The sequence below is a fragment of the Apteryx rowi genome, unplaced genomic scaffold (genome assembly GCF_003343035.1).
Source record: "Apteryx rowi isolate R43461 unplaced genomic scaffold, aptRow1 scaffold_880, whole genome shotgun sequence".
NCBI classification, from domain to species: Eukaryota; Metazoa; Chordata; class Aves; order Apterygiformes; family Apterygidae; genus Apteryx; species Apteryx rowi.
In genome coordinates this window covers 89,664-114,327 of record NW_020451183.1, presented here as the reverse complement: position 1 = coordinate 114,327, position 24,664 = coordinate 89,664, and the positions used below count along the sequence as shown (strand labels likewise).

Below are 24,664 nucleotides of genomic sequence, written 5' to 3'. Positions count from 1 at the left end.
ATTAAAATCTAAACTGTATTTTCAGAAAGGTTATAAGGAAATTATGCCTTGAACTGCTTTGGGATCTTTGGATGGAAGACGCTACATATATTGAAATTTGCTGGTAAGCTAGCAGGACCTGCATACTATTACTTTGAACACAGCTAATCCAAAGTATGTGTAAAAGAGATGTTATAGGAGTATTTTAAATCAGGGAACCAATCCAGAAAATATTAAAGTATATGAGCCGCCTCCTTGTCCTTATTGTTTTTAATGTGACAAATGTTTGAACTCCTGTTAGCCTGGTTACAAGAATTATGATGTAGTTACTATTCATCTGAGCACACTCCATCCATTGTAAAGCTAAGTAAAATTGCTGCTACCTTCAGTGAAAACTAAGCTTTGTTTGCCCCTCCTTTGCTTTGTTTTCTGTTTCTTCCTTATAAAAAACATTTGAGTTAAACTTTTCATTTCAACTCTACAAAGAAGTTAGAAGATCTTGGTTCACCTACTGTTTTAGACTAGGAGACTACATCTTATAAATTACTCAAAATGGAATATTTTCTTATATTGAGGGAGTTAAGGGGGACTTTCTTGCTCCTGTAAATATTCATTTCAATAGGGAACCAACTATCTACACAGATTAATTTGGAAGCTGAAATAAATTTCATTACTTTATGGAAATCATGGTTTGCTACAGAAGCCCAAGGAAAACCTATGATATTGATTTTTTCCTTTGAACATCATACCAGCTACTATCTGAAATAAGCTTGTGCTGGGGGAGGAGGGATAGATACAATTTTGTCTATCAAAGTCAAAGCACAAAGCACAAACATCAGAGTTCTCAACACCTTTGTCTGAGCAGGAAAAAAAATAAAAGAAAGAAAAATTACTCCCGTTTAAATTTCTTTTATGGGATTTTAAGTCTTTTAAAACTCCCTCCTAATCCACCGTTATAGAGGCATTTCAAACAACAGAACTCAAGGACTAAATGCTCTTGCGACTTATTTTACATAGGTAATCATTTACTTAACAACCAAATTGCTTTTGGTATTAAGAAATTATTGCATGTTTTCTCAACACTTAGGTGTCAAGAAGGTTTTTTTTTTTTTTCATGGAAAAGTATTGCAACCCATAATATAGTTCCCTGCTGTGGGTCTGTATAAAGTTAGCCAGATTTAAGTGTCACTCCTGAACTTGAATGAGATCTGCGTGTACAAATCAATGGGCAGTCCTTAGCCATGTTATCTATAGAAAACTGGGTTTCAGAAAGTGCCAAAGAGCGCGGCTGCTTCTGGAGCGGTCACTGCTAGTGGTCTAATTTCCTCCGGCTGTTTGGGGAGAATTGCATTCTTCTCATACGGATACATCTATACTGCTGTCTTAAACAGGAGAGAGAGAAATCACATCAGATTCGAATCATCTTTGCTGATTGTGCAGTTGAATGAGATCTCACCTAGGTCTTAACTGTTGTGTAATTATTTCTGTCACATGCACTGTCTGAATACGTATTTGGTCTGATCTATGGTTGCTCAAGCTCTTCGTGTATTTGCATGTGTGTGTCTGTGTGTAAACTATAAAAAAAGGATCAAATGAGTGACAATCACCTTCTGCAAGTGCAGTGACACAATTAAACACACACATATAGTAAAAATTTACAGTTATGTACTAAACCCTGTCAAAAATGAAATCTAGCACAGATAAAAATCACCAATGACTTTAGTGGGGAATGTTAACCCAGAAAACTCTGCAGAATTTGCTCCCATTGAAAATCCAATAAAATGAAAACTACATGAAACAAAAGTGATTTTGCAGAATTTACAGAATCTGGTTTACAAGTATAAAGAACAAGTATTATTTATCTGCATGTGAAAGTAATTAAAATTCAAAGCATTAACATGAATAGTAAGAATAACAAGAATTATAATAGGCCCCTGCGGAACACGGGCTAAGCTGGTTTGTTTGGTTAAACTCTGTTTCATAAATATAACTGCAGTGGAATTATGCACACAAGAACAATAAAACTAATTGCCTTCAAAGGAGAACCAAATAAAGGTGAACACAGCAAAAGTACAAATGAAGGTAAATTCAGTGTACCAAATATAAATAAGAAATAAAGACAACTGTGTCAGCATGCAGCGAGGAAGGCAGCTAGACACTGCTCTCACTCATCCACTACTTCAGTCTCCTACTGCCTGCCTGCTTCTTGTCACAAAACCAACACCAAAGCAGTAAAAATAACTTGTGAAAAATATAAGATACATTCCTAGCGTTGTACTGACATGTCAGCATATACAAACTGCTTTTGCCAGATGACAGCTGAACAGAGAGTAAAAGTTTCCCCACAGTCCATCTCTCCTGACTCTGTAACACACCAGAGGTGGCTGTTTGCGAGGCAATTAGTTTGCTTCAAAGCAAGCAGTACTCTCCAAAAGGAGCACCTTTTAACAACGATTTAGTCTTTAAATGGACAATTTTCCAAATGTGCTGCAAGTACACAAGGGAACACATGCACCACAATCCTTACTTTAACTGAAGGATTTGATCATCCATGGAGAACGTGTTACTTGGCTCAAATGACAAGCTTACATCTCTCTATCTCCACTGCATGGATTTTCAGGCTGTTTGTGAATCAGCTCCCAAAGGGCTGTGGATTACAATATGGTTTTAAAGCATATGGAAATGAGTGATAGTTCTCCTTAAAATGTTACATTTTAACCTAAAGCGTAAGCCCCTGAATCACAAACAACTTAGACACGTGGATGGAGCAGGACAGGAAGAGTTACAGCGACAGTTGTCCCAAAGTAAACCTTCACGCTTATTTTCAGAGGCCTGAAAAAAGCCCTTCATTAACCAAAGTTAGATCCACAGCCAGCTGTCAGAGCACCTATTTTTAGGCACTTCACAGTCTAGTTCAATGCACAGCCTTTAACTGGGATTTAGACTTCCATTATGGTGCCTGGAGAGATTTGGTAATTAAAAGGAGATCTACAAAAAACACAACACTGGCAGAAAAAATACAGACTAAACTGAAGTGTTGTCTCTACCTGGAGGTCACAGGCTTGAGCCCATTCCTGGATTTTGGTGTCTCCAACAGCTATTGCTCATAAAGCACAACCAGGAGGCCAAGTTGTTTTTTTTCAATTTTGCCTAGTAATTAAATGACTAAATGCTTATTTAGGACACAGAGGAGTTGTGTCCGGATCTGTTCTCCTCTTGAGACAATTTGGAACTTTCTTGTCCTACCTCCAGTAGTGCTCCTAGTGCAGGCTGCTTTAATCACTCCTTTTAAAATTAGACTTTGAATCTATACTGCCATTAATATTTATGTACATAACATGCATTAGAGCAGGGACAGAAAGGAAAACAGCAATGACTTGGTAATTTTTTAGATGTTAAATATTTTAACCTATTGGAAGTCGAAATATTCAAATCATTTCAAYGTGTAGCAAATATGTACATGTAGACACAAAGCAGCAGTAACTAAATGTCTGCAACAACAAAACAAAAACAATAATATTAATTTCAATTACCTGTGGTGAATTGCACTTAGGCAACATTGGAAATCTTCTAAACAGAAATAATGTGGTCAGACGTATCAGTTAGGCTTCTCTTTATAAACAGTTTTCTGCAGTATTTACTTTCATCAGCATCAGCCTGTCTAYTTACACTTTTGAATCACAGCAGGTTCCTGCAGGGTAAGAGCCTTAAGAATAATAAAACAAACGGCTTTCTGATTCTAGAGATTAGCCTCCAGCACATGTGACCATTATTCTAGCCATAATACAATTCACATCTGGTTAAAAGAGATGTAATGGGCAGAGACAGTCTGTCCATCATGCAGGCCTGATGCATTAAGCCTTTATTTTTCTGTTCCTATATATTTGCTGTGCTGTAAGGTTCAATGGTGAACTTGAATGCTTTCCGATAGCTCACAACACTTTTTTTTTTTTTTTTTTTTAAAGCAGAAAGGTCAAACCTACTGTATGAAATATAGAAATAAAACCTTTCCCAAGACTTTTCCAAGATAAAGATTATTATTTGTTATGTAGTCTATTGAACAGGGATAGTCAGGGCTTACAGTAGGGCCGCTACTCAACCCAGCGTACAAAATAGCCAGAGATATTTTGGTAAAGTATGTGCCTCCACTGCTTTGCAGACAGAATAAAGTAGCAGTAGCAAGTTAATATTTGTTTTCATAAAGGTAATTATTTAAAGTATCAGTAGCAAATTTCCCACAATATCTGTAAGCTACTAGTAGAAGAGTTGCTTTCTTTACAATGTATACCTGAAGAACTATAGGCACGGTAAGGATGCCTAGAGACAACAGCAAACACAGGAATCAGTATTAATGCTGTGAGTTCTGTGTTTTATGTCCTAATCACTATATATGCTCATTTTCTGACCATGAACAGATAGACTTTAAAAAGACAGCTTTGCTCAAGCAAAGACTTTTGTTTGCCAGAGAAGAGCAATTATTTTGAAAACATGAAAATATTTAATTCTCTGGCTTTACCCACATTCAAAAATAATGCTTAGAATAAAACTCAGGAACAAGGGAAAATCTGGAAGAGGATAGAGCTGGTTGAAGTTCCATATGTTGTTTTAGAAGAAGGGTAGAAATGCTACTGCTCTGAGAAGTGAAAGTACAGTACTAAGTTCCTACATTGTTTGAAGGATTAGACTTTGCCTAGCTATGTTAATGGCAAGAAAAAGTTATTTTAGTGTGAGCAGGACTATTGCCCATCCTTCCATAAAAGTGAATGAATTAACTCTAAATTCTAGATAGGATCGTTGATCTAGAGTAGCTAAATGGGATCTCACAAGAACATCAAATCATGATTAAAAACTGAAAATATGCTGAACACCAATGAAATATGAGAATCAAAGAAGTGAACCCCACCAAAATTGTTCATTAATACCCATAAAATAGTGCCATGTTATCCAGTATTTTACTGGGTTTATTGATGGTAAAGGGAGAAATCAGTACAACTTCACTTAATGACAGGGCTCTGTACACTGGCTGCGCAGAAATTGCCCACACTGGGAGACAGAGTCGCTCAATAGTAAATCTGAGATGATGCCATGTTAGCAGGTTTTTTCTACAAATGAACATCACAGATGAAGAGAATGCTATAAATGTCTCTGATGAAATATTAATAAAACATTCAATACAGTCATTCTGGAGTCTTTAATTGAGGGCTGGTTTAGCTATGCAAGTCACACAAATGACCAGTGTGGAAGCATAAACAAAGGATAATGATAAATGACAACATCAAACTGAATACTTTATCACAAGAAGGCGTCCCAGAGACTTGTATTAGTCCAATTCTGTTAAACAGCTATATTGATTAATTGAAAGAGCTCACCAAGAAGAGAGCAGCATGTTGGTCAAATTTGCAGGTGATAATAAATCTCATGAACATCACCATAACTGAGAAAAGAGATTCAGAAACGTTACAATATTGGCCAAATAGAGATTTCTAGTCAGGAAAAATACAAAAAGTAACCCATCTGTGAGAAAGTAATCCAAAGCACAGAGATAAAATATGAGCGAAATATTCAGTAAAGTGTTATGACCACAGGGGAAAAGTGAAGAAAGGGATTTAGGTGCGCGAACCCTGCCAAGGTCAGTTCTCTGGAGGCACTCTCGCAGCCCTCTGCCGCTCTGCTGACAGGGGCTGGCAGCATGCCAGAGCCCAGATGTTCACCTGGAAATTTGAGTGATGATATTGAACCTTCGAGAGAAGGCATCCTACCTGCCTTCCTATACAACGTATGCAATTGAGGCTATGTGACCTCCTGGTCCTTAGCTGTCTCTGGTGAACTTCTCGGCTGTCTTCTTGCACACTTCTCTCCTGAAGCACAGACTCAGGTGTAGCCTGTCCCCTAGCAAATATTTTACAGCTGGCGGCTGGCAGCCAATACAAATCTTCACCTCAAAAGAGTGACAGTTGAGTGCCTGCAAGAAAAGGAATTTGTATGATGTGGCAAACATCATACGTGCGAAAAGTCTGCAAGAGCTCTGCTTCATTTGCTGTTGCCGTTGTCAATCGGCATTGCTAAGCAGAAGAACCAATTTCAATAGGTACTCGCCACTTGTGCTCCCCCAAAAATGCAGCAAGATGGAAGGAGAACAAGCAGGCAGGCGTCTGGATTGAAAAGATAGTGTGAGGATCACTCCAACGTATAATTCAGTGTCAGAAGAGAAGCTGGTGGTAGGGATGGTATGCACAAGATTTGGATCAATGCACAGAATTTGCAAACATGGCAGTTTCAGGAAATGTCTCAGGGACTTCCAAGCTCTCTACACTTCCTTGGTGCATTTATAGGGAAGAGCAAACAGTATTTTTAACTGCATGTAGCAGAGTAGCCTATCAGAGTTAGAAGATAGTGTCCCGGTGGTGAGGCAGAGTAACTAGGACACACTTGAATATGCTAAAGGAATTTGACAATTTGTAGAGAATATGGAGAAAAACAACAAAACAATATGATTTAAGGTCTGGAACTATTGATTGTCCTGACACGAAGTGCAAAGTCAAAATATGCAAAAGTCTCGTTAAGAGAAGGAACGTCAAAACTGGCTGAAGTATTTTAAACAAGCACGAAAATAAGTGATAAACAACTAGTAAGTGACCAGGAGAGTAAAGAAAGTCAGGAAGGAGAGGTTCAGACAGGTATGTTTTTTAAAAATAATAAATTAAAGGGAGAAAATCTCATAGATCAACAATCAAGCAAGTATTTTAAAGAAATTAACATTTCCCTTTGAAAGCATTATAATGAAAGGCCGTGTAGTGAAATATTTGCAAAATCTTACTGTTCCATTGAAAAAGTTATGATATTTTCTAAAGAAAAGTAGGCTAAAACAAAAGAGAAGTCATCTCCTATCTTTCAACAGGAACATTGTGGGGTTTGGTTTTTGCTTGCCTAGTTATTTGCATTCTTTTTGGCTGTTTCATTATTAAAAAGAAACTTTTACCGAGCCCCGAAGCCCAGCTGTGACTCCCTCGGTGAAGCACCAGCTTCCTCGCATGCCGCACGCAGGACTGTGCCTGCAGATGGAAACCCAGCAGCCCTCACAGTGCCTTGTCCCGTGTCCCCACAGAGTGCACATTAACCCACACTGGCTCAGGGCCACCTTGCTGCTGAGACCCAGCAGGGAACAGCTGGTGAGAATAGGATAACCTGGCCAAATGAATAATATTATGTCCATATTTCTAGTCAACAGCTCCCCAAAACCATTCATCATGAAAGAAGGGGGAACCCTTACGAGTTCAGCTTATGCAAACCACATTCGCAGCAAGGCCTTTGCTAGCCAAAAGCATTCACATGTCACTATTACAGTGAAATTATTTGAGTTCTTACTCAAAGCTGTGTGATGGAAGTAAATGGTCTAACCCTGAGTGCACTGGTGACCCTGCTGTACCAGTCCAACCTCAGAAACACATGTGTGGGTGATGTCCCCGCTCGGGATTGGATTAGGCGAACGGAAGATCACGCGATGTGACGAGCAGGCAGGGGGCATAGACGAAGCGTTGCGGTATATAAGGACACGTGCAGCATACAATAAACRCCATCTTAGTATCCCTCATATTGAAGTCTGTGCTTCATGGCCCTGAGATCTGAGGGTCCCGGTGCACCCTTAGGTGGTAACACAGAGTTGCTAGATTGACAGCAACACACATGGTCTTTGATAACATGGTCAATACCCTAATAAATTCCCTCTTGCTTCTCAGACATACCTTAATAATGTTTTTCTTGAATACTCATGACATAATTTGGGTAGAAAGAGAACAAACACACCTTGCATTAGTACCTCAACAACACCCACACCTGCTAGCTTGGGAAAAATAAATCTATTTCTACATTGTGTATGGTGTACACATTATTGTTTTCAGCAGCATGTTTGCAACCAATAGTCCTGTGGTTATCTCAAACTTTTGTCAATAAAACCCTCACGTTCATGCCACAATGTACTGCATTTCTAGAACAGTATACAGTGTATTCTATGTCATATCATATATGTGTACCTGTATCTATAAATATATCATGAAGAACATTAGAGAAATATGCTTCCTAATAGGATATTTTTCTTAAAACAATCTTATCATGTTACTACCTTTTACAGATTTACTATAAGTTGATTGCTTTGTCATTTAAGAAACTGCTGCTTCAATATTTTGGAATACACTGTCAACAATAAAGCCTGAAGGGAAGGATATTGATATTGCAGTCAGAAATCAGCTGAACTTGATTAATGGTCTCTATTGCTCAGAACTGCAACAGCAAGTCATGCTGCAGTGCTGTGGATTTAGCTTCCTATGAATGTAATGAAGAGCAGAGTGGAAAGTGAGAAGAATGAAAGCAAGAGAGCTTTGTGTTTGAAAAGCCAGATCACATACCTTCAGACAGTGGTATTTCTGTCRTGAATTAAAGGGKTTTTTTTTAATCTAGCCTTTGGAACTAAGGAAGGCAGCCATAAATTTAATAGTCAACAAACCTCTGGAAACATCACATTAAATCTTAAATTAGCATGTACTAAATGAGATCTTTATTACAGGATTCACTGCCAAAGATATTTGCATTATTTATAGAACAGCAAAAATCTCATTGCAGACAAAGTCAAAAATGCTGCAAGAAAATCTTCATTTCTTTCAATTTTAGAATAAAGAGTTATAAAGTGTTAACTAGGTACTCTGAATAACAGGAAGTATTTTAACATTTTGAATACATCAGAGTAATACAGAAGCCAGTGAAGATGTCTAACTTATGTCACCAACTATATTGCTCCTGTGTATGTTAGAAGCACCCACTAAAGAAAAAAAAAATCTTAATCCTAGAATCCTCACTGAAAGAAGCCATTTTAATATTTTTTAAGAAGCAAGCATGATAATTGAGGAAAACAGCACATCTGCATGAAGTATATATGCTTTGAAAAGAGCATTTTATGTTCTTCACCACTTAATGCAGTAACCATTTTGAAAGACTGTCTTTCCTTTTATCCAAGTTCATTGTGCCTTTTGTTTTCCCTATCATCCTTCTGCAATGACAATGTTGGATCACAGAGCTCTAGTATGATTTAATAGCTAGTATCTCAGGAGTGACTAACGATAACAATGAATGCTTCTTGACTTCTTTGAAGGACAGAATCCCAGAGCTCCTAATGCAGCAGGTTCCCCTTGTCACCCCAGCATGCCCTGAGAAGGTGCCCGTTACTCCCCAAGGAGCTGAAGTGKTGGGTCCCAAGCGCATGGAAAAACACACTGATCTGCCTAATAGAAGCACTTGGCTCTTGTGAGCTTCAGCTCTGTAAATCACTTTCACAGTTTGAGTGGTACCATTTTAAAAGTATGCGCTGGTAATAAAGTTTGGAATTTATAGTGTAGAGGCCATGGAACTAATCAGCCTTATGCATTATTTATAAGATATAGAAGATTTTGTACTGTTATACTCTGCACTAGTAGAGTGGTCAAGACTGTGTCCAGGTTGGACCACCAACATTACAGTATATTCCTATAAAAGAAAGACCACAAAAAGCAACAAAAATCCTGAAAGGTTTATAAATACAACCTGTAAAAAAAAAGCTTCAAATAATGTTTTACCCAGTCAAGGAAAGGACAACTGTGGAAAGCAGTGGGAAAGGAATGGGACATAACAGTCTGCCAACATCTAAAAGACAGTGATCAAATATTCACCATGTCCACTTGCAATAGAACTAGAAGAAATCAGTTTATCTTGCAGTAAAGAAGATTTAGCTTAGTTATCAGGAAAGTCTTTCTTCCAGTACAGATACTGAACAACTGAAATAAGATACTGAGAAAGCTGTGGAATGTGTTTCATAGGTTTTGAAGAACAGTATAGAAAAATACGCAGAGATACAAGAATGGCCAAGGCCAACATTCTTATGTTCCAGGATAATATTTATCTTTCTAATACCTCTTGCAGGCCAAGACTTGTTATATCTCAATACCTGTGTAAATTTTAAAACCTAATGAGCATTTGTTTTGATTAAACAAGCACAAAAATTTAAATACAGAAGTCAGCTATAGACAGAAGTCAAGAAAACCCACTTGCATATTGCAGTATCTTGAGCTAGAACCCCTATGTTAACACCTGCAGACATTTCCCTCTCTGAAGTGGTTCACATTTGCAACTTTAGGTGGATCTTCACGTTATTTAAAAACTAAGCTCTTTTTCCTTTTAAGACTTTTACCTTAATTCTAATTCTTATCCATTTCCATATTTGGTCTCTATTTTATATTTATTTATTTCTCTATTATTATTCTCAATGTTATACAACTTTCCTTTTTGTTTTCTCTGGATTTTTTTTTGTTGTTGTTTTTTGTTTTTTAAACCATAAAACATACTCATACATTTCAGAAGTATCAAGGAAAATTTGCAGGATTTGCAGGTCTTCCTCGACTCCTTGAAGTCCCTTGATGTAAAGGACAAATACAAACATTGCTGATGTAAAACAAGAGGATTGTTTTCTAAACTGATAGACATAAAGAAAGAATTTAATAGGGATATAAGACCAGGTTTAAAATATTCTCAAAAACAGAGGGGAAGGAGTTATGTAAGCAAAATCATCTTTCTCTCTACAGTATTTAAAGACGACAATACACAGCAACGTACCACACTCCAGTTTTCAGGGATACTGCTGCATTCGAGCCTCTGCCCTGCCTAGAAACAAGGCACCAGCTACCCACAATGCATTTGCAAGAACTGCACAGCAGGATGTCTTTTACAGAGAGCAAGTAGGGGCCAGTTCACAATACAGAAACTCCCAGCGCTTTCTCAATTTCACAGAGGTAAATACTAGAAAAGACTTCTTGTAAGCAGACATTTCTTCAAAAGCTCTTAATTTTTTCATTGCAAGGAAAAGACTGGTGCAAAGTATCTCCAGTGTCTCCTCGTCAAGGATATGACTGGATGGCACTTAAGACTGCTGCAACRCTAGAAATAATGTGTTGGAAATATCTTCATATTATGACAATGCAGTAGTCAAGACAGACTGAACAAGCAGGCTAGGCTGCAACTGCACTTCTGCTCAGCCACTGAAAGCACTGGAAGGGAAGAAACCACTCATCATAAATATTTCCTTCAATTTAGTTTAAATTTTCTAAGCTCTTAAAATTCCCATTCTTTCTTAGTTTCCTACTGATGAGCTAAACTAGTCTCATGTCCTGCGTGTTGATATTTGGCACACTTTCTAGCAGTCCTCCACTTCAGTTGATAATTATGCATGCAACATTTATCTGCAAGAAAGCAATTGCTTATATGTTGCTTTTTTAGTGGACAATTCAGTATAGAGAGACATTTATCATCCAAATGAGCTGGGAACATACTTTGTACTAGTGCTCAGTGCAAGAATAGCTGTAGGCTTCCTTAACTAGTGCATCAGAAGAAGAGGAGGGGGGAGGGTGAAAGGGGAGAGACAAATCAGCCTCAGAAATTGTAAGCTAGTTTTTTCCTTTATATTTCTGAAGAAATTTTGCCATTCTAGGGCTCTGGCACCTGTCCCATAAATTAATGAACAAAGACAAATGCCTGTAGAAATTCACTTCAGGCCACTCCTATATGTAGGTTAACAAACCTACATTCTTGTAGTGCAAAGGATAAGAGGTGAGATCTAAAGCCAGCTACTCCCACCCGAGAACGCCCTGCAGCAGAATCCCTTCATTCATATCGAGGGAACTCTAATTTCGCAGCTCTGCTGTGTCCCACAAGAGTTAAAAACAAAAAACAACAGCAAAAAAACACAACCAAAAAAAACAACCCTCAGGAAATCAGACTCTGGTTAATAGTTATTTACAGATCAGTAGCTTTAAAAAACATGTTACAGCCAATGTTTCAGGTGGAAAGCCAGTATTGGGGCAGACATCTAAGTTCAAGAGGAGTTGTAAGGCCCTGCCTCTCAGTTTATGGGAGGAGAAGCACATGGTCTCGTGAGAAAAGCAGAAGCACCTAGTTCCTCCAGATACTTTGAAGACTAGAATATGAATAGATCTCTACAAGCTCTTTTAGTGTGTTGCTAGTGTTAAATTGTTTGCTCATTTTCCTGCTGGGTCCTGAGCTCTGACAGACTGCACTACGTGCACACCAGTTTGCCTCACTTCTGGAGAAAAACAAATTAGTTCCCTTCAAAGAGGAAACACAGCCATGATTAAGGGGATAATTTGTTCCACAATTCAATTACTCTGCCAGAGACAATCTTTCCAACTATTCCAGCAGGATTCATGTCTTTACACATCCTCATACAATGATCTGGGCATTCACTGCACTGTCCCACTATCAAGCTATAAAAACACACCTCTGACAGATGATAGTGCAGCTCTCATTTTCCTTGGTAACTACCTCTTTGAAAGAGGAGAGGAGAAAAAAAAAAAAAAAAACACACAAAGCCTTGATAGCACCATGTACAAGCCCAAGGAGAACAGAGCTTGGTTTCTACTTGCCTAGAAGTACCTTAGGCTAGGGAGGCTTTGTATCCTGGTAAACAAACCTGGCCATGTACGAAGAGGTGGAAGGATGGCCTAGAACTGCAGATTATGGGAGTAATATTAATTAAAACCATTTATATTAAAAAAATCCACAACAGAAGAAAAAGGCTCTCAGGGCAATATGCTTAAGAGACAGGCATGCCGATGAGTAGTCTGAAGACACTTGGCATGTATGTCTCTGTTGTTTAGCTGTACCAATTGCTGTTGAAGGCCGCATACTAATCCACAACCCCCCTCTCACAGGATGAAACTCCACATCAGACATAAGCCATTTTGAGCCTCAGCCTCTGCAAGAGCAGAGCTGGCCCTTGACATTAAAGAGAAGGAAATAGGGAAGAGCTTGCCCATCTCCTCCTTCCTCTACACCATCACTGGAAGGCAAACTCTAAAACAAACCCCTAGCATGGGAAGGAAGCCCAATCCAGGTGTCTTCACCTCACTGACACGCTAAGAACTCTTAACGCTTATCCTTCACCATTTTTACACAGGCTCCTAACTGCTCTTTCCAACAATCCTTTTTAAAAAGAGACCTCAATTTACAGGTTAGGGTATGGAAAAAGGATCACAATGATTTCTGTGACCTAGCAATTCCAATCTCCAGACACAGAAAAGGGTCACACTGCCCTAGGTCCTGCATACACATAGACCAAAAAGACTACTTCCAACCAAAAGAGAAGATAAGTGCATACAAAAAAGTGCATACTAAATGGGACATAGGAATACTGACAGACTTATAAATTTTTTGTGGGTCCCAGGATGCTTTACAAGAAACTAGTACTACGATCATGTTACAAATTGTATGTTTTGACTTTAAGACTAATTAAGTCAAACAGAAATATCAAGAGAAGAAGCAATGCAGCAAGCTGTCATATGTGAAAGGATAAGGAAGCTTTTTTACCTCTAACAGAGCTAAATAAAGGACATAAAGCAGTCTTATTCCAGTGACCACACAGCATAACAAAATTAGACTAGACAATGCAGAGATGGGATAACAAAATTAGCTACATTTGCTTACATTCAGTTTTCAAAACTTAAAATCTTGACTGTAAGTACCAATTATCTGTAGCAGGCTGGCCACCTGTTACAATTTTACTATCTTAGAAGCACTACTGTCAACATCTAATTTACTGAAGAATATGTATGGATATTATATGTGTGTGTGTGTATAGATAGATAGATATGTGATACTTCAATTATGAACTATGGATATTTCATTCTTTGTAATTTGTTTGCTACATTCCATCTTTAATAATTTCATCCAAGTACTTCAAAAGGCAGTTGTTCAAAGTACATTACTTCTCCGAGGTAAGTCTCTTGATGTCTTCTTCATTTCTAATGCTTGCCCGGTATTCGTATGATTCAGTAAAGGCAGTCACTGCAGAAACACAGTTATCACTGCCAAGTACCAACAGTAGAACCTTAAAGGAGAAACCATGCTACCTGTAATTTAATAGCAACTCGATTTTTTCCACAGATGCTTCACCAGCTCATCTCTCTTGGTGTCATCTGACCAAACAATTTCAACTCATATAACTTACCACTCTATACATTTTCTTTTTTTAATTCCATAAAACCCTGCAAGAGTGACTCAGGAGTCCCTGACAATTCTCTCATGAATGGCAAAGCTGAGAACACTGCAGGAAAAGATGAGAATGGCTAGTTTGCTTTCTGCTTCATAAATGAAAAACTGAAGAGAGATATCTTACAGGGATATAGTGTAAAAACACATACATTGTGATACTATAAATGCTGGAGAAAATACAAGCTACACTATTTAAGTCTGCTGGTCCCTTGAGCAGCCAGAAGTGCTCTTCAACTCAGTGCATCTGTCCCCACAGCAGTAACAAGGCCTTCTTAAGGAAGGCTCAACCATCTTGATTGCTCAATAGTTGTCACAAGTCGCACCAAAGGCAGATAAAATACACAGAGAAAACCAGGGCAAGTATAACATGACAAGACTTGCACACTCCAAACAGGCAGACCTCTGCATCTCAAAGATCTACGTGGAGTGTCCTAGAGATCAAATACAGAGACTGTTTTAAAATATCACAAAGACATGGCTAGAGGTACCATCAAGAGATTCCCCTCCCATCTTTTCTCCATTCAAAGCAGCCTGTAAGTAGAAGTAATAGTGGCTTTTCATTGTTACCATGCTCATAAGATTGAAAAAAACCAAAAAAGTTATTGCTGTAGGCATTCAGTGAAAGTATTTAATTCTTCGTATTTTCTAAATCACATCAAATGAAAAACAGTAAAGGACAAATTATTAATAATGTACTCAGGTGTATTAAACCCTATTCTGCAATATAAGATCACCAGAATTTTGGCTAGGCATCAGTAACACTCAACTCAGCACGAAAAATGGCAACTCCAAGCACAAATGCATTGTATCTTAAAAGATGAGAAACATATGGGTAAGAACCATAACATGCACCATCTACACACCTGCAAAAAGAATGTGTTGATAAGAAAAGGAAGTGTTCTCTTTCAGTAGTCATGATGACAGATCAAATTCATCCTTTCTGATTCCCTGGAAACTCTATGAATTAGCTGAAGGAATAAATTTGACCCAGTGAATATTAATTTTACACTTTGATGGTCTAGGAACAGTTATTCATCATGAAATAATATGTTGTAGAGGCCAAACACTGCCATATACTTCAGATTTAGTAAAGAAAATGGTTTTTCATAAGGCAGTCTAAAAAATTCAGATTATCATGCTAGGATATAGACAAAGATGCATTCCATTTGAGATGAAAGTGACCAACAGCTGAATGCATTGATTTATAATAAAACCTAACAGTGTTCAGATTTGAAGGCTCCCAGAAGTTTCTGCAGTTATTTCTACATTAGCTATATTACCCAAGACACTTTGAAGAAACTCTAAGCATAGACGTTGCATGCACAAGAACTAAAACCAGGACGAGTATCAAGTCCTGAACTGATAGCTGGGTTTATCCCATACAGTCAGCAGAAAATCAATAATATACAACTCTCAGAATTGAAAACTGCCCTCAAAACACAAAGTTTTTATTTCAGGTTTAAAAATTCTGGGGGGCAGGAGATGGGGGGAAGGAGGAGGGAAGGAGGAAAACAAACAAACATGCAAGCAAGCAAAAAAAATAAAAATAAAATAAAAATAAAATCTTTTCACTTTCAAACCATTCCTCTAGCAGGGAAAAAAATCTGAAAAAAATAATTTCTGTAATTATAGCCTATTTCTGGCTGAGCGGCTCAATCAAGTGAAAAAGGTAAGAGATCTTAGGAGTCACAGAACATAGCATGCAGTGCATAGTTTAATACAGAACATCGTACAGTGCGTCACTTTTGAGGTCTGTTCTCCAGTGTATGCATGTATCCATCTTGAGGGAGGGGTACAATACCTGCAGAAGTCTTCACCATTGTGCGAGTCAAACGTTTACCCCATATTAACATGCTTTTGTTCCTAAATATTCAGGCAACTGAGTAACTTCCAGAATTCAGCAATTTAAAAGAAGTATGAGATCCAAAAAGAGAGACGCCCCTTCCACCCCAAATGAATTCCTAAAGCATTTGGTGTACTCAGTTTAGCAAAATTTACTGCTAAATTTCATTTCTGTGTATGTGAAAGAGACAACAGGCTGCTTTTGCCTTTAAAAATTTAGCAGGCAACTAAACTGAACATTATACACAATAAGCATCTTAGTATTTTATTCATTGCATCTTTTATACAGAATAAGCTTCACTGATATTTAATTCACTGCAGTATTCTGTTGGTGTAGCAACAGAGGATTACATCATAAACAAAGAACAAATAAGTTTGACTTTAAGAATTGTGTGTATATATATATATATATATATATATATGTAATTCTTCAGTTGACAAACAGCATCACAATTACCATAAAAAAAATGAAATAAGAATGGAAGCTAAGGGCAATTTTTGCTTCTAGTCTCCAATTGATAATTTTTCTATGATTATCATAAATATTAGCAGCTAAATTCCAGCAACTAAAAATAGACATATCTATAATTTTCTAGCCACCAGTATTCAAATAATGGAGAAAACATACAATTGAAAAAAAAAAAAAGGTTATTTTCACTTAAGTTGACATCTGTGACCTATTTACACTATATAGGTTAAAAATCCACAAAATCATGGGAGGTAAGGAATTTTAAAATAACCAGTTAAACATTACTTGAAATGGCACTTTTATAACTCAAGTGGGGGATTTTAAAATCATTGAAACAACACTGAAAAACAATACACTACAGTATGTCTATAACAAAATTACATTTAAAAAAAGGCAAAAAAACTGCTCCATAAAGTGTCACTGAGATGCTCAAGCCAAATATACATCTGTATTTTTATCAAGATAGTTATTACTGTAAAAATGCTCACATTTAAAAATAGTTATTATCGTTTGGATTTTCATTAAAACAAAACTATAAGGGACTACATTAGCCAAAGTATGAGGAATCTGTACATAACAACATGCTTCCTCATTTTATAGCACTAATAAAAATAGTAATAGAGAAAGCTCTATTATAAATCTTTAATATGGATGGTATAATTTCCTAGTTTTTTTTGTTTTTTTTTTTTAAACTTTTACTACATGGGTGTATGTGCATGCAAGTCTGTGCACATGTGCTTGTGTACAGGAACACACAAACACTCAAAAATTTCAAAGTGTATAATATATAGCTATAAACACACACATCCACATTCCTGCATATAACACTTCTATAATGCGAACAGTATGCAGGAATTCTTACACATGACAGTCAAGTGTCACATGCTGTGCTTACTTCTTAAAATTTTTCTTTCAATGTTTTATCCAGTAAATGTAACAACACTTTCACATTTGGCCAAATGCAAGTACTGAATTTTAACAATTCATAAAATAAGCGATTTAGTCATAACAGTATTCACATGAAGTAAATGATACTGCAAATATTTTTGAACATATGAGTTCAACATGGAAGTTCATGATGAAATGGAATGTAGAAAATTATTCTAAAAATTTTTAATCAAAGATTAGTTAAATATTATGGCAAACGACTTGGAATTTGTAGAAAGTTTAAAAGGTAATTCACATTACAAAGACTGGACATACTTTACTAGGTAGAACTTTTAAATATGGATATGACTGGCATTTATTTTTAAGCTTACTTCTATAAGAAATAGGCTTGTTTCCTGTACAGGTGATACTTTGTCTATACCATTTATAGTAGAAAAATAAATTCTTTAGCAACCTAGAAATAAGTTTATAAAACTCTTGAAGTTTAATATTCTTTGCTAAACATGCCAATGTTAGACTGACAACTATAAATAAAAGCTATATAGACAACAGATGTAAAGTAGAACAAGTTAGGAATACTACAGTTTTACAGGACAGACTTTATTGTACTATCAATTCCTGTGTGCTTTGCAACAGGAATAGGGTTGGCTTCTCTTTTTTTGTTTTGTGTTTTCTTAGAAAAGATAATTACTTGCAAGAATATAACACAATATCAAGAATTTATAATATACATGTACTTCAAACAGCAGCCGGGTTTACGGTATCATAGTAATCTAGAATGATAATCCAAGACATAATTAGAAGTACAATACCTAGGACATTAAGTGGGAAAGGCAATTTTTATTTTAGGAAAATGGAGCAAATCAAACTCTTAAGAGCCTTAATTCTCAAAACCATCTATTTACTATAATACATACAAGACGATCTTAAATCTTGTTATAAGTGAAGATTACAACAGTGACCATCATAAAGCCTTTTTTTTTTTTTTTTAAACTACACAAAACATTCTAGCAGCTGTATGAGCCAAAATTGTTTTTTCTTTGCAGACCTAAAAAGGCAGATTTTGAGCATGAAAGAAAAAAAGCTGCTATGAGAAGTCTCACATATAGTCTTCATCTATGGTCTCCCCTTTGCTACAATTTGTAACCTTCTAAAATTTTTTTTTTTTTAAACCACTAACAAAATATTTAACCAAAAGATTCGTTTAAATTAAGCAGCATTGTTTTACAGCAAAATTGGTACCAACATAAAAGGAAAATAAAAGAAAAAAGAGATCATTAAAAAATGGTGCAAAAACAAAATCAGTCATTTGAATTTTTAGTACAACATACCACAGGAAAAAAAATATGAATACAAGTTTATGTGATTTTATATATACACACTCCAAAGAGGTTAATTGTCAGTACCCAAAGTATTTATTGCTATGTATTAGCAATGCATTTTTGTATATCTTTAAAGGGTCACACAAAAATAGATTTAAAGAATAGATTAATTGAAGTCCTAGATTAAAACGTTGTTTGGTTTAGAGAATTTTACTACAACAAAGTTCATGTTTATGTATGAAAAGTTATATAACCTTATATGAAAATGTCATGAACTATTTTCTAAACACTAAATGTATTCCCAAGTGGGAAAAATTAAAATATCTAAAATATATTAGATTAAGTTTACAAGACCATCAATGATCTTTTAAACATGCAGCTGTTTACAGAATTAACAGTTTTACAAAATGTTTAGTTCAGTAATGGAACATAAAAGAAATAAGTAGGCAACATCAAAATTTTTGTACAATATTTGAAACTCACTTTTACAACAAGCATGTCCTTGGTATTGTGCTGTAAGAAATAATAAGCAAGTTTATCCACCCTTAAACTCTCCACAGGTTTACTTACAAGTAAAGATGGAAGGTGAGGGATTGTAAAGTTCTCAACAGTGCATTTTGCATTCTTCCATAAATCATCCTAAGCATACCATCACATAAGTAACCAGGAGATTACAAAATAAACTATAGCTGGGCTTTAGTTGTTTACACAGAATGCTTGAATGTGAATAAAATTGCCAAAAATAGCATGTTAAATAACAAAAACAGCCACAAAGCCGGCTGTAAGCATTGAATGTTTCATAAATGTAATTTTTTTTAAATCATTAAATTTCTATAGAAAAATTTTATTCACAATATATTGTGACAAACTGTCACAGGAATGATATAGTGATTGCAATAAGGTATCATGCAGCAGCAGCTTTGTACTTTATAGCTATTTTTGCTTTTAAAAATTAAACCTCTCCAGTCATGCTTATCTTTTTTTTTTTTTTAAATCATCTGCAGCATGTACAAATGAGGAACACAGTACAGGATATAACAAAAACATGTCCGATCAGTTGGATGTGAATTATTTTTCATAAATATGAAGTACATTACTGTATCCTGAAACATGCATGTCTATAGCTTTTCCTTACTGTCCAATGCCAGGCTGCCTGCAATCATCTTCTATTTATATAATACCAAGAGGGTCTGCTGGTAATTGTGGCTGTATCAGCTGAGGCTGCAGTGGTGGCGGTAACTGAAGAGGTACCATTGGTTCCACCATCTGCACTGTGTTGGAAGGTGGCAGCTGACACGCCACTGTGTTAGGTGCTTCTACAATCTCTCCGTTGTAGAAAAAAAATTGACATTGTTGAATGAAGGTCTCTATTACAGACTGGTGGATCTTGGTGGTAGACAAAAACGCTCTGTTTTCAAAATCAGGTCTCATCAAAGTAGGCCAGAAACAAATTGATAAGTTATCAGCAGTCATAAAGTTGGTTTTATATTGCTGACTAACCCTGGAACAAGAACAACATGCATATAATTAATTTAAAATGGTATACAACCAGCTAAAATTTAACATGTTTTCATAACTCCCTAACTGTAAATGTTATTATTAAACCTCAAGAGTTTTGTTACTTGTCTCCAACTATCCATTAAAACAATAATCCTTGTTTCCTTTAAGCAATTATACAGAAGAAAATCTAGAAACCATAAGCTTTTTCAGATTTTTGACAGCTAACAAATGAAAATCTGATTACATTTTGAATCGAGAGAAATACAAAAACATTCCACCAATGTTTTTGAAGTGACAATAATAAATACACTTCAAATTCCTCAACCAGCTACAGAACTTCATATTTTACTAAGTTAAGCCCATTAAAACATCCAGAAGAAAAATGAATGAAACTGCTTCTTCCTACAGGACAGACAGATATTAACTGACATTTATGGTACTCAAAGGAAAAAAAGGGATCATATTTGATCATATGTTAAAAATAAACACAAAACTTAAAAAAAAAAATCAAATATTGATTAAAATACATCTCTGCAGATTTTTGTACTGGCTAGCAATAGAATTTGGCCAAACCATAAAGGACGTTATCAGTGGAAATTCCACTAACATCAAGACACAGAAGTTGAAGCAGATGCCCCTTCCTGAGTCATTTTGAGACCAAAAAAAACAAAACAAACAAACAAAAAAAACCCCAACACACTAGTAAACTATGTAAAGCTAGGTCATTTTATTGCGTTCCTACTAGTTAATATGAAAAAAAATACAAACAGAAGAGTTCAAATGAATCTTTAAAATAGCTTTAATGCAGAATGGAAGTTCTCTGGCAAAGGGCTTCAGCAATCGTTTCGGAATAATAAAAAGAAAGGAACAGGATGCTTTAATGACTGAATATTCAGGTGTTTTAATTTATACAGTAATACAGTTATTACTGTTTATTGAATCACTATCTTGCAAACAAAAAAAGAAACAGGTTTTTTTGCTCCTCATTTGTTACCATGTTACTTTTTGCCACTGTAGCTGTGCAGTCAGAAGTGTCATAGATTGTGCAAAAGAAGCAGAAGGAACAAGCTCAACATCCAGCTTTTTCTCCCCTCCTAACTTGCAGCTTTGACCTTATTCTTCATTGCTGACTCTTCCACTGAAATGGCACTTCCTCCTTCTATATTTCTTTTTCCCCATTCTACCTCCTGTGGTATTTAATCCTTCTGTGACTATGACTTACCACTGTCAGAGACTTCTGTGCTTCAAAAAAATCTCTATTTTGCCTTTATGGTGTAAGCAGTTAACAATGCAACTCCCATAATTAACGTGGTATTCTCCCAATGCAATATCTAACCAAAGCACAACCTTGGTATACTCATTGGCTGCTTATTAAAATAAGCACAGATGGGTTAACTTTTAATTTCTATGCTTACTTTCCTCCTCTATTCACTTGCTGTCTTTTCAACATACTAAGTTGAGATAAGAGAACTGGGTTTTTATACCTATATTTACTAGGCAGCAGCAACTATTGCAAATGTTACCAAAATCCAATCGGGAACTTCATGAATAGAACATACATTAATTAAGAAGGGCAGAACAAAACAAATCAACTGAAAGAATTTTTGCAAGTATTTTAATCAAGATTAACTACTAATATTCATCCATGAGGATTTTGCTTTTCATGTTCATATCAGCTTTTAAGCAAATTTTTCTTTTGATTTTTAAAAAGTAAAAGAAYATTAAGTATATAAACTATTAAAGTAAATTCATTCCCTGTGAGACCACAGATTTGCCAATACAAGACTTAAACAGTTCCATAAGACAGAATTAACATAATACTGCCCATTACCATCAAAAGGAGGATTTCTCTCTCTATTCTCTCACTTCTCTAGGTACATGCTCCTCTGCTTACACTGGTTAGCTTTGGCCAATTTGTTTCATTAAACAGCAGAAAATGCTCCTAGCAAAGAAGGTGGGGTGTTGTTTGTTTGTTTGTTTTTGGGGGGGGGGGAGGGGGGGAAGCATTTTAGTAAACTAAATCACTTCAGCAACGGTTCCAGAACCTCAGAGGACCAACTGCAAGGGAGATTGGGTAACTAAGAGGTGGAAGGCAGGGAAAGAAATGACAAGTTGTTACTTTGTGTCAACTGTCAATTAATCCACAGGTTTATACACTGGATTTAGTACTACCTTTTCATGAAAAAACATTATTCAATACCAAAACAGTAAGTTAATCAGTAAGTTGTAGTCAGTAGGGTGTTGCAGCGATCAATTCCTGATTCAATGCTGTTCATTATCAGATACCTTAGGAAAACATGAAGCCACTCCTGGGGAGTTTTATTACAATTATTTCATGCATTAGATAAAATTTTGGAATAGTAGAAAAGATGTAAAGTCTACAGAGCAATAAATTTTTTGCTCAAGCTAATTCGTTAGAATCAAGTAAAATGCTTTGATATAAACACCCCAAACCCAAAATCCTGGAAACAAAAATACCAGTTCCTCTTACAGCCTGGGGAACTGGTGTTTGGAAAACAGTTAGCTCAGGAAAGAACTGACACTGTTTGAGGAGCTAATAAAATACAAGTTCCCCAAAAGAGACGTGTATCAGAAGTTAAAAGTGATCTTGAGACATAGAAGCAGAGCAATTTCAAAGTTACAGCACAGGTACTAGATTCCTCTGATAAGCTCTTGTGTTCAAACTTTAAACATTATATTGACAACTAAAAAAGTTCATATAAAGAACAAGTGTAGTTCTGGAAAGCCTATCTTTCTGCAAGAGAAAAAAGTGGAATTTATTTAAATTATCAAAGCAAGGATTAAGATGAAAGTTCATCATAGAGTATAAATAACTACCCGGACAGATTTTTTTTTTTTTTTTTTTTTTTTTTTTTTTTTAGGCCCTTTAACATAGGAAAGGCAACAACATTTGAAACCAGTCAGATTCAGGACTAGGTTTGAAAAGCAAATGTAATTGTTCATTGAAATTATTTTCATAGGTCAGTGCTGTATGAACAACCAGGAAAAAAAAGAAAAATCAGGCCATGGGTTTGTTGGTTGTTTTTTGAGTTGGGGGGGGGGGGGATTKTTTTCTTCATATTTTCCTCACTGAAACAAGCAGCAAAGCATTTTGCTCAAACTAGAGAGAGAAGGCTCCTTTCAGCTTTGGCATTTTGAAACAAAAGCAGGCAAATCAATTAAAAGGCTAGTCTTAGGCATGATTTGTAATATTAGTAGTACCGCCATTATTAAACATTAATAATATTTATTTAATATAATGTAATATTATTATTTTAATAATAAGAGAATCTAACCACTAGGACACAGCCATCCCCTCTCTCTCTTATCCAAAGAATATTTAAGCATTATATAGTACACAGAATATCCTAAAGAGAGAGAACAAAGTGACCTATCCCAGAATGCTTGTAAGCATGATGGTATGGTTGCTCTCCTATCAAGTGAATGATGTGGATTCTTCTCAGGCAGAGGAGTTATTTGAACTTGGCTTTCCCATAGCTCCCCAGAGCAGTTTAATATGTCTGTTGGGTAGAGCGCAGGTCATGCATTCTTCTCTTCTTTACTCACATTACAATTCTGCTACGACTTTTTCCCCTCCCAATAAACCTTGCAAAAACCTCTGCTAAAACTATCTGCAAGTAAATAAGATGTCCCACACCTGAAGAAAGTTGAGCTGCTTCTATAAACTTCATTAAACTTGAGTGATATATTGTAAAAGACATGCTCTTTGAAATTCTGCAGGACCTGTGTTAAACATAAAATCAGTCTATGGATCACTGTGACATTCTAGGTTATCATTTCCTACCATAGAATCTATGAAGCTCACTGACACATTTAGCATTTAACCTTCATGTTTTATTGTCCAACAATGCTAGTTTTTTATTTTTCACAAAATTATTGTAATGTAAGCTCTCGAGGGCAAAACAGAATGCTATTTAAAATATAAAACTTTCCTAAGTATTTTTCCTTCAGTTGCTAGGGACTGAAATAATAATATATTAAGACCTCTAAAATAATTAAACTCACTACTGACATGAGAAATGCTTGTGATCTATATCTAGTAACTTTCTAATGAAAGCAGAAACTAATTTTCTATATTGTCAAGTTCTAATTTAATTTTCTGTTTCTACATGTGTTTCTGTAATTGTCCCTATATAGTATTACTACATAATTTAAGATTTTTAATCTTTGTTTTATTTTTCTTTGTTTTATGACATATGTCTCCAATCACGCTTGTTGACTTTAATGTTTCTTGGTTTTTAGCAGGTGCTGACACAGGTTCTTCACTTATCATCTAAATTCATTATTATAATACCATTGTAAGAAAACATGATTAAAAAAACAGCAATACTGTTATCATCTACAATTAAATGCCTCCTCACAATCTCCATTGCTTTTTACAATAATAGTCTAGAAAGAGTCAGAATATTTTGTTTTCCAAAAATATTTTGGTTTTTAAATTAACATCACAATTTTATCTAGCAGTAACTAGTGAGATATACATTAGAAATTACATATAAATATTAATAAATCTAAGAGAGAAAGATTCCCAGCTAAGATACTCAGCTGGGAGTATGTG

General features: G+C 35.8%; 1 protein-coding gene across 6 annotated transcripts in view; it reads right to left on the bottom strand.

The window, feature by feature from the left end:
• Positions 1-17,052: 17,052 nt before the first annotated feature.
• The window catches only part of ARHGAP5 (Rho GTPase activating protein 5), a 50,802-nt gene continuing 43,190 nt past the window's right edge, over positions 17,053-24,664 (bottom strand). For 5 of the 6 annotated variants that reach the window (XM_026090908.1, XM_026090911.1, XM_026090912.1 and 2 more), the window contains one exon: positions 17,053-20,086. In XM_026090908.1, the coding sequence (XP_025946693.1) occupies positions 19,756-20,086 (331 nt within the window). In that variant the 3' untranslated portion in view covers positions 17,053-19,755. Of the gene's footprint in view, positions 20,087-23,204; positions 23,830-24,664 lie in introns of those variants that run through there. The other variant, XM_026090914.1, reaches the window with a different exon arrangement.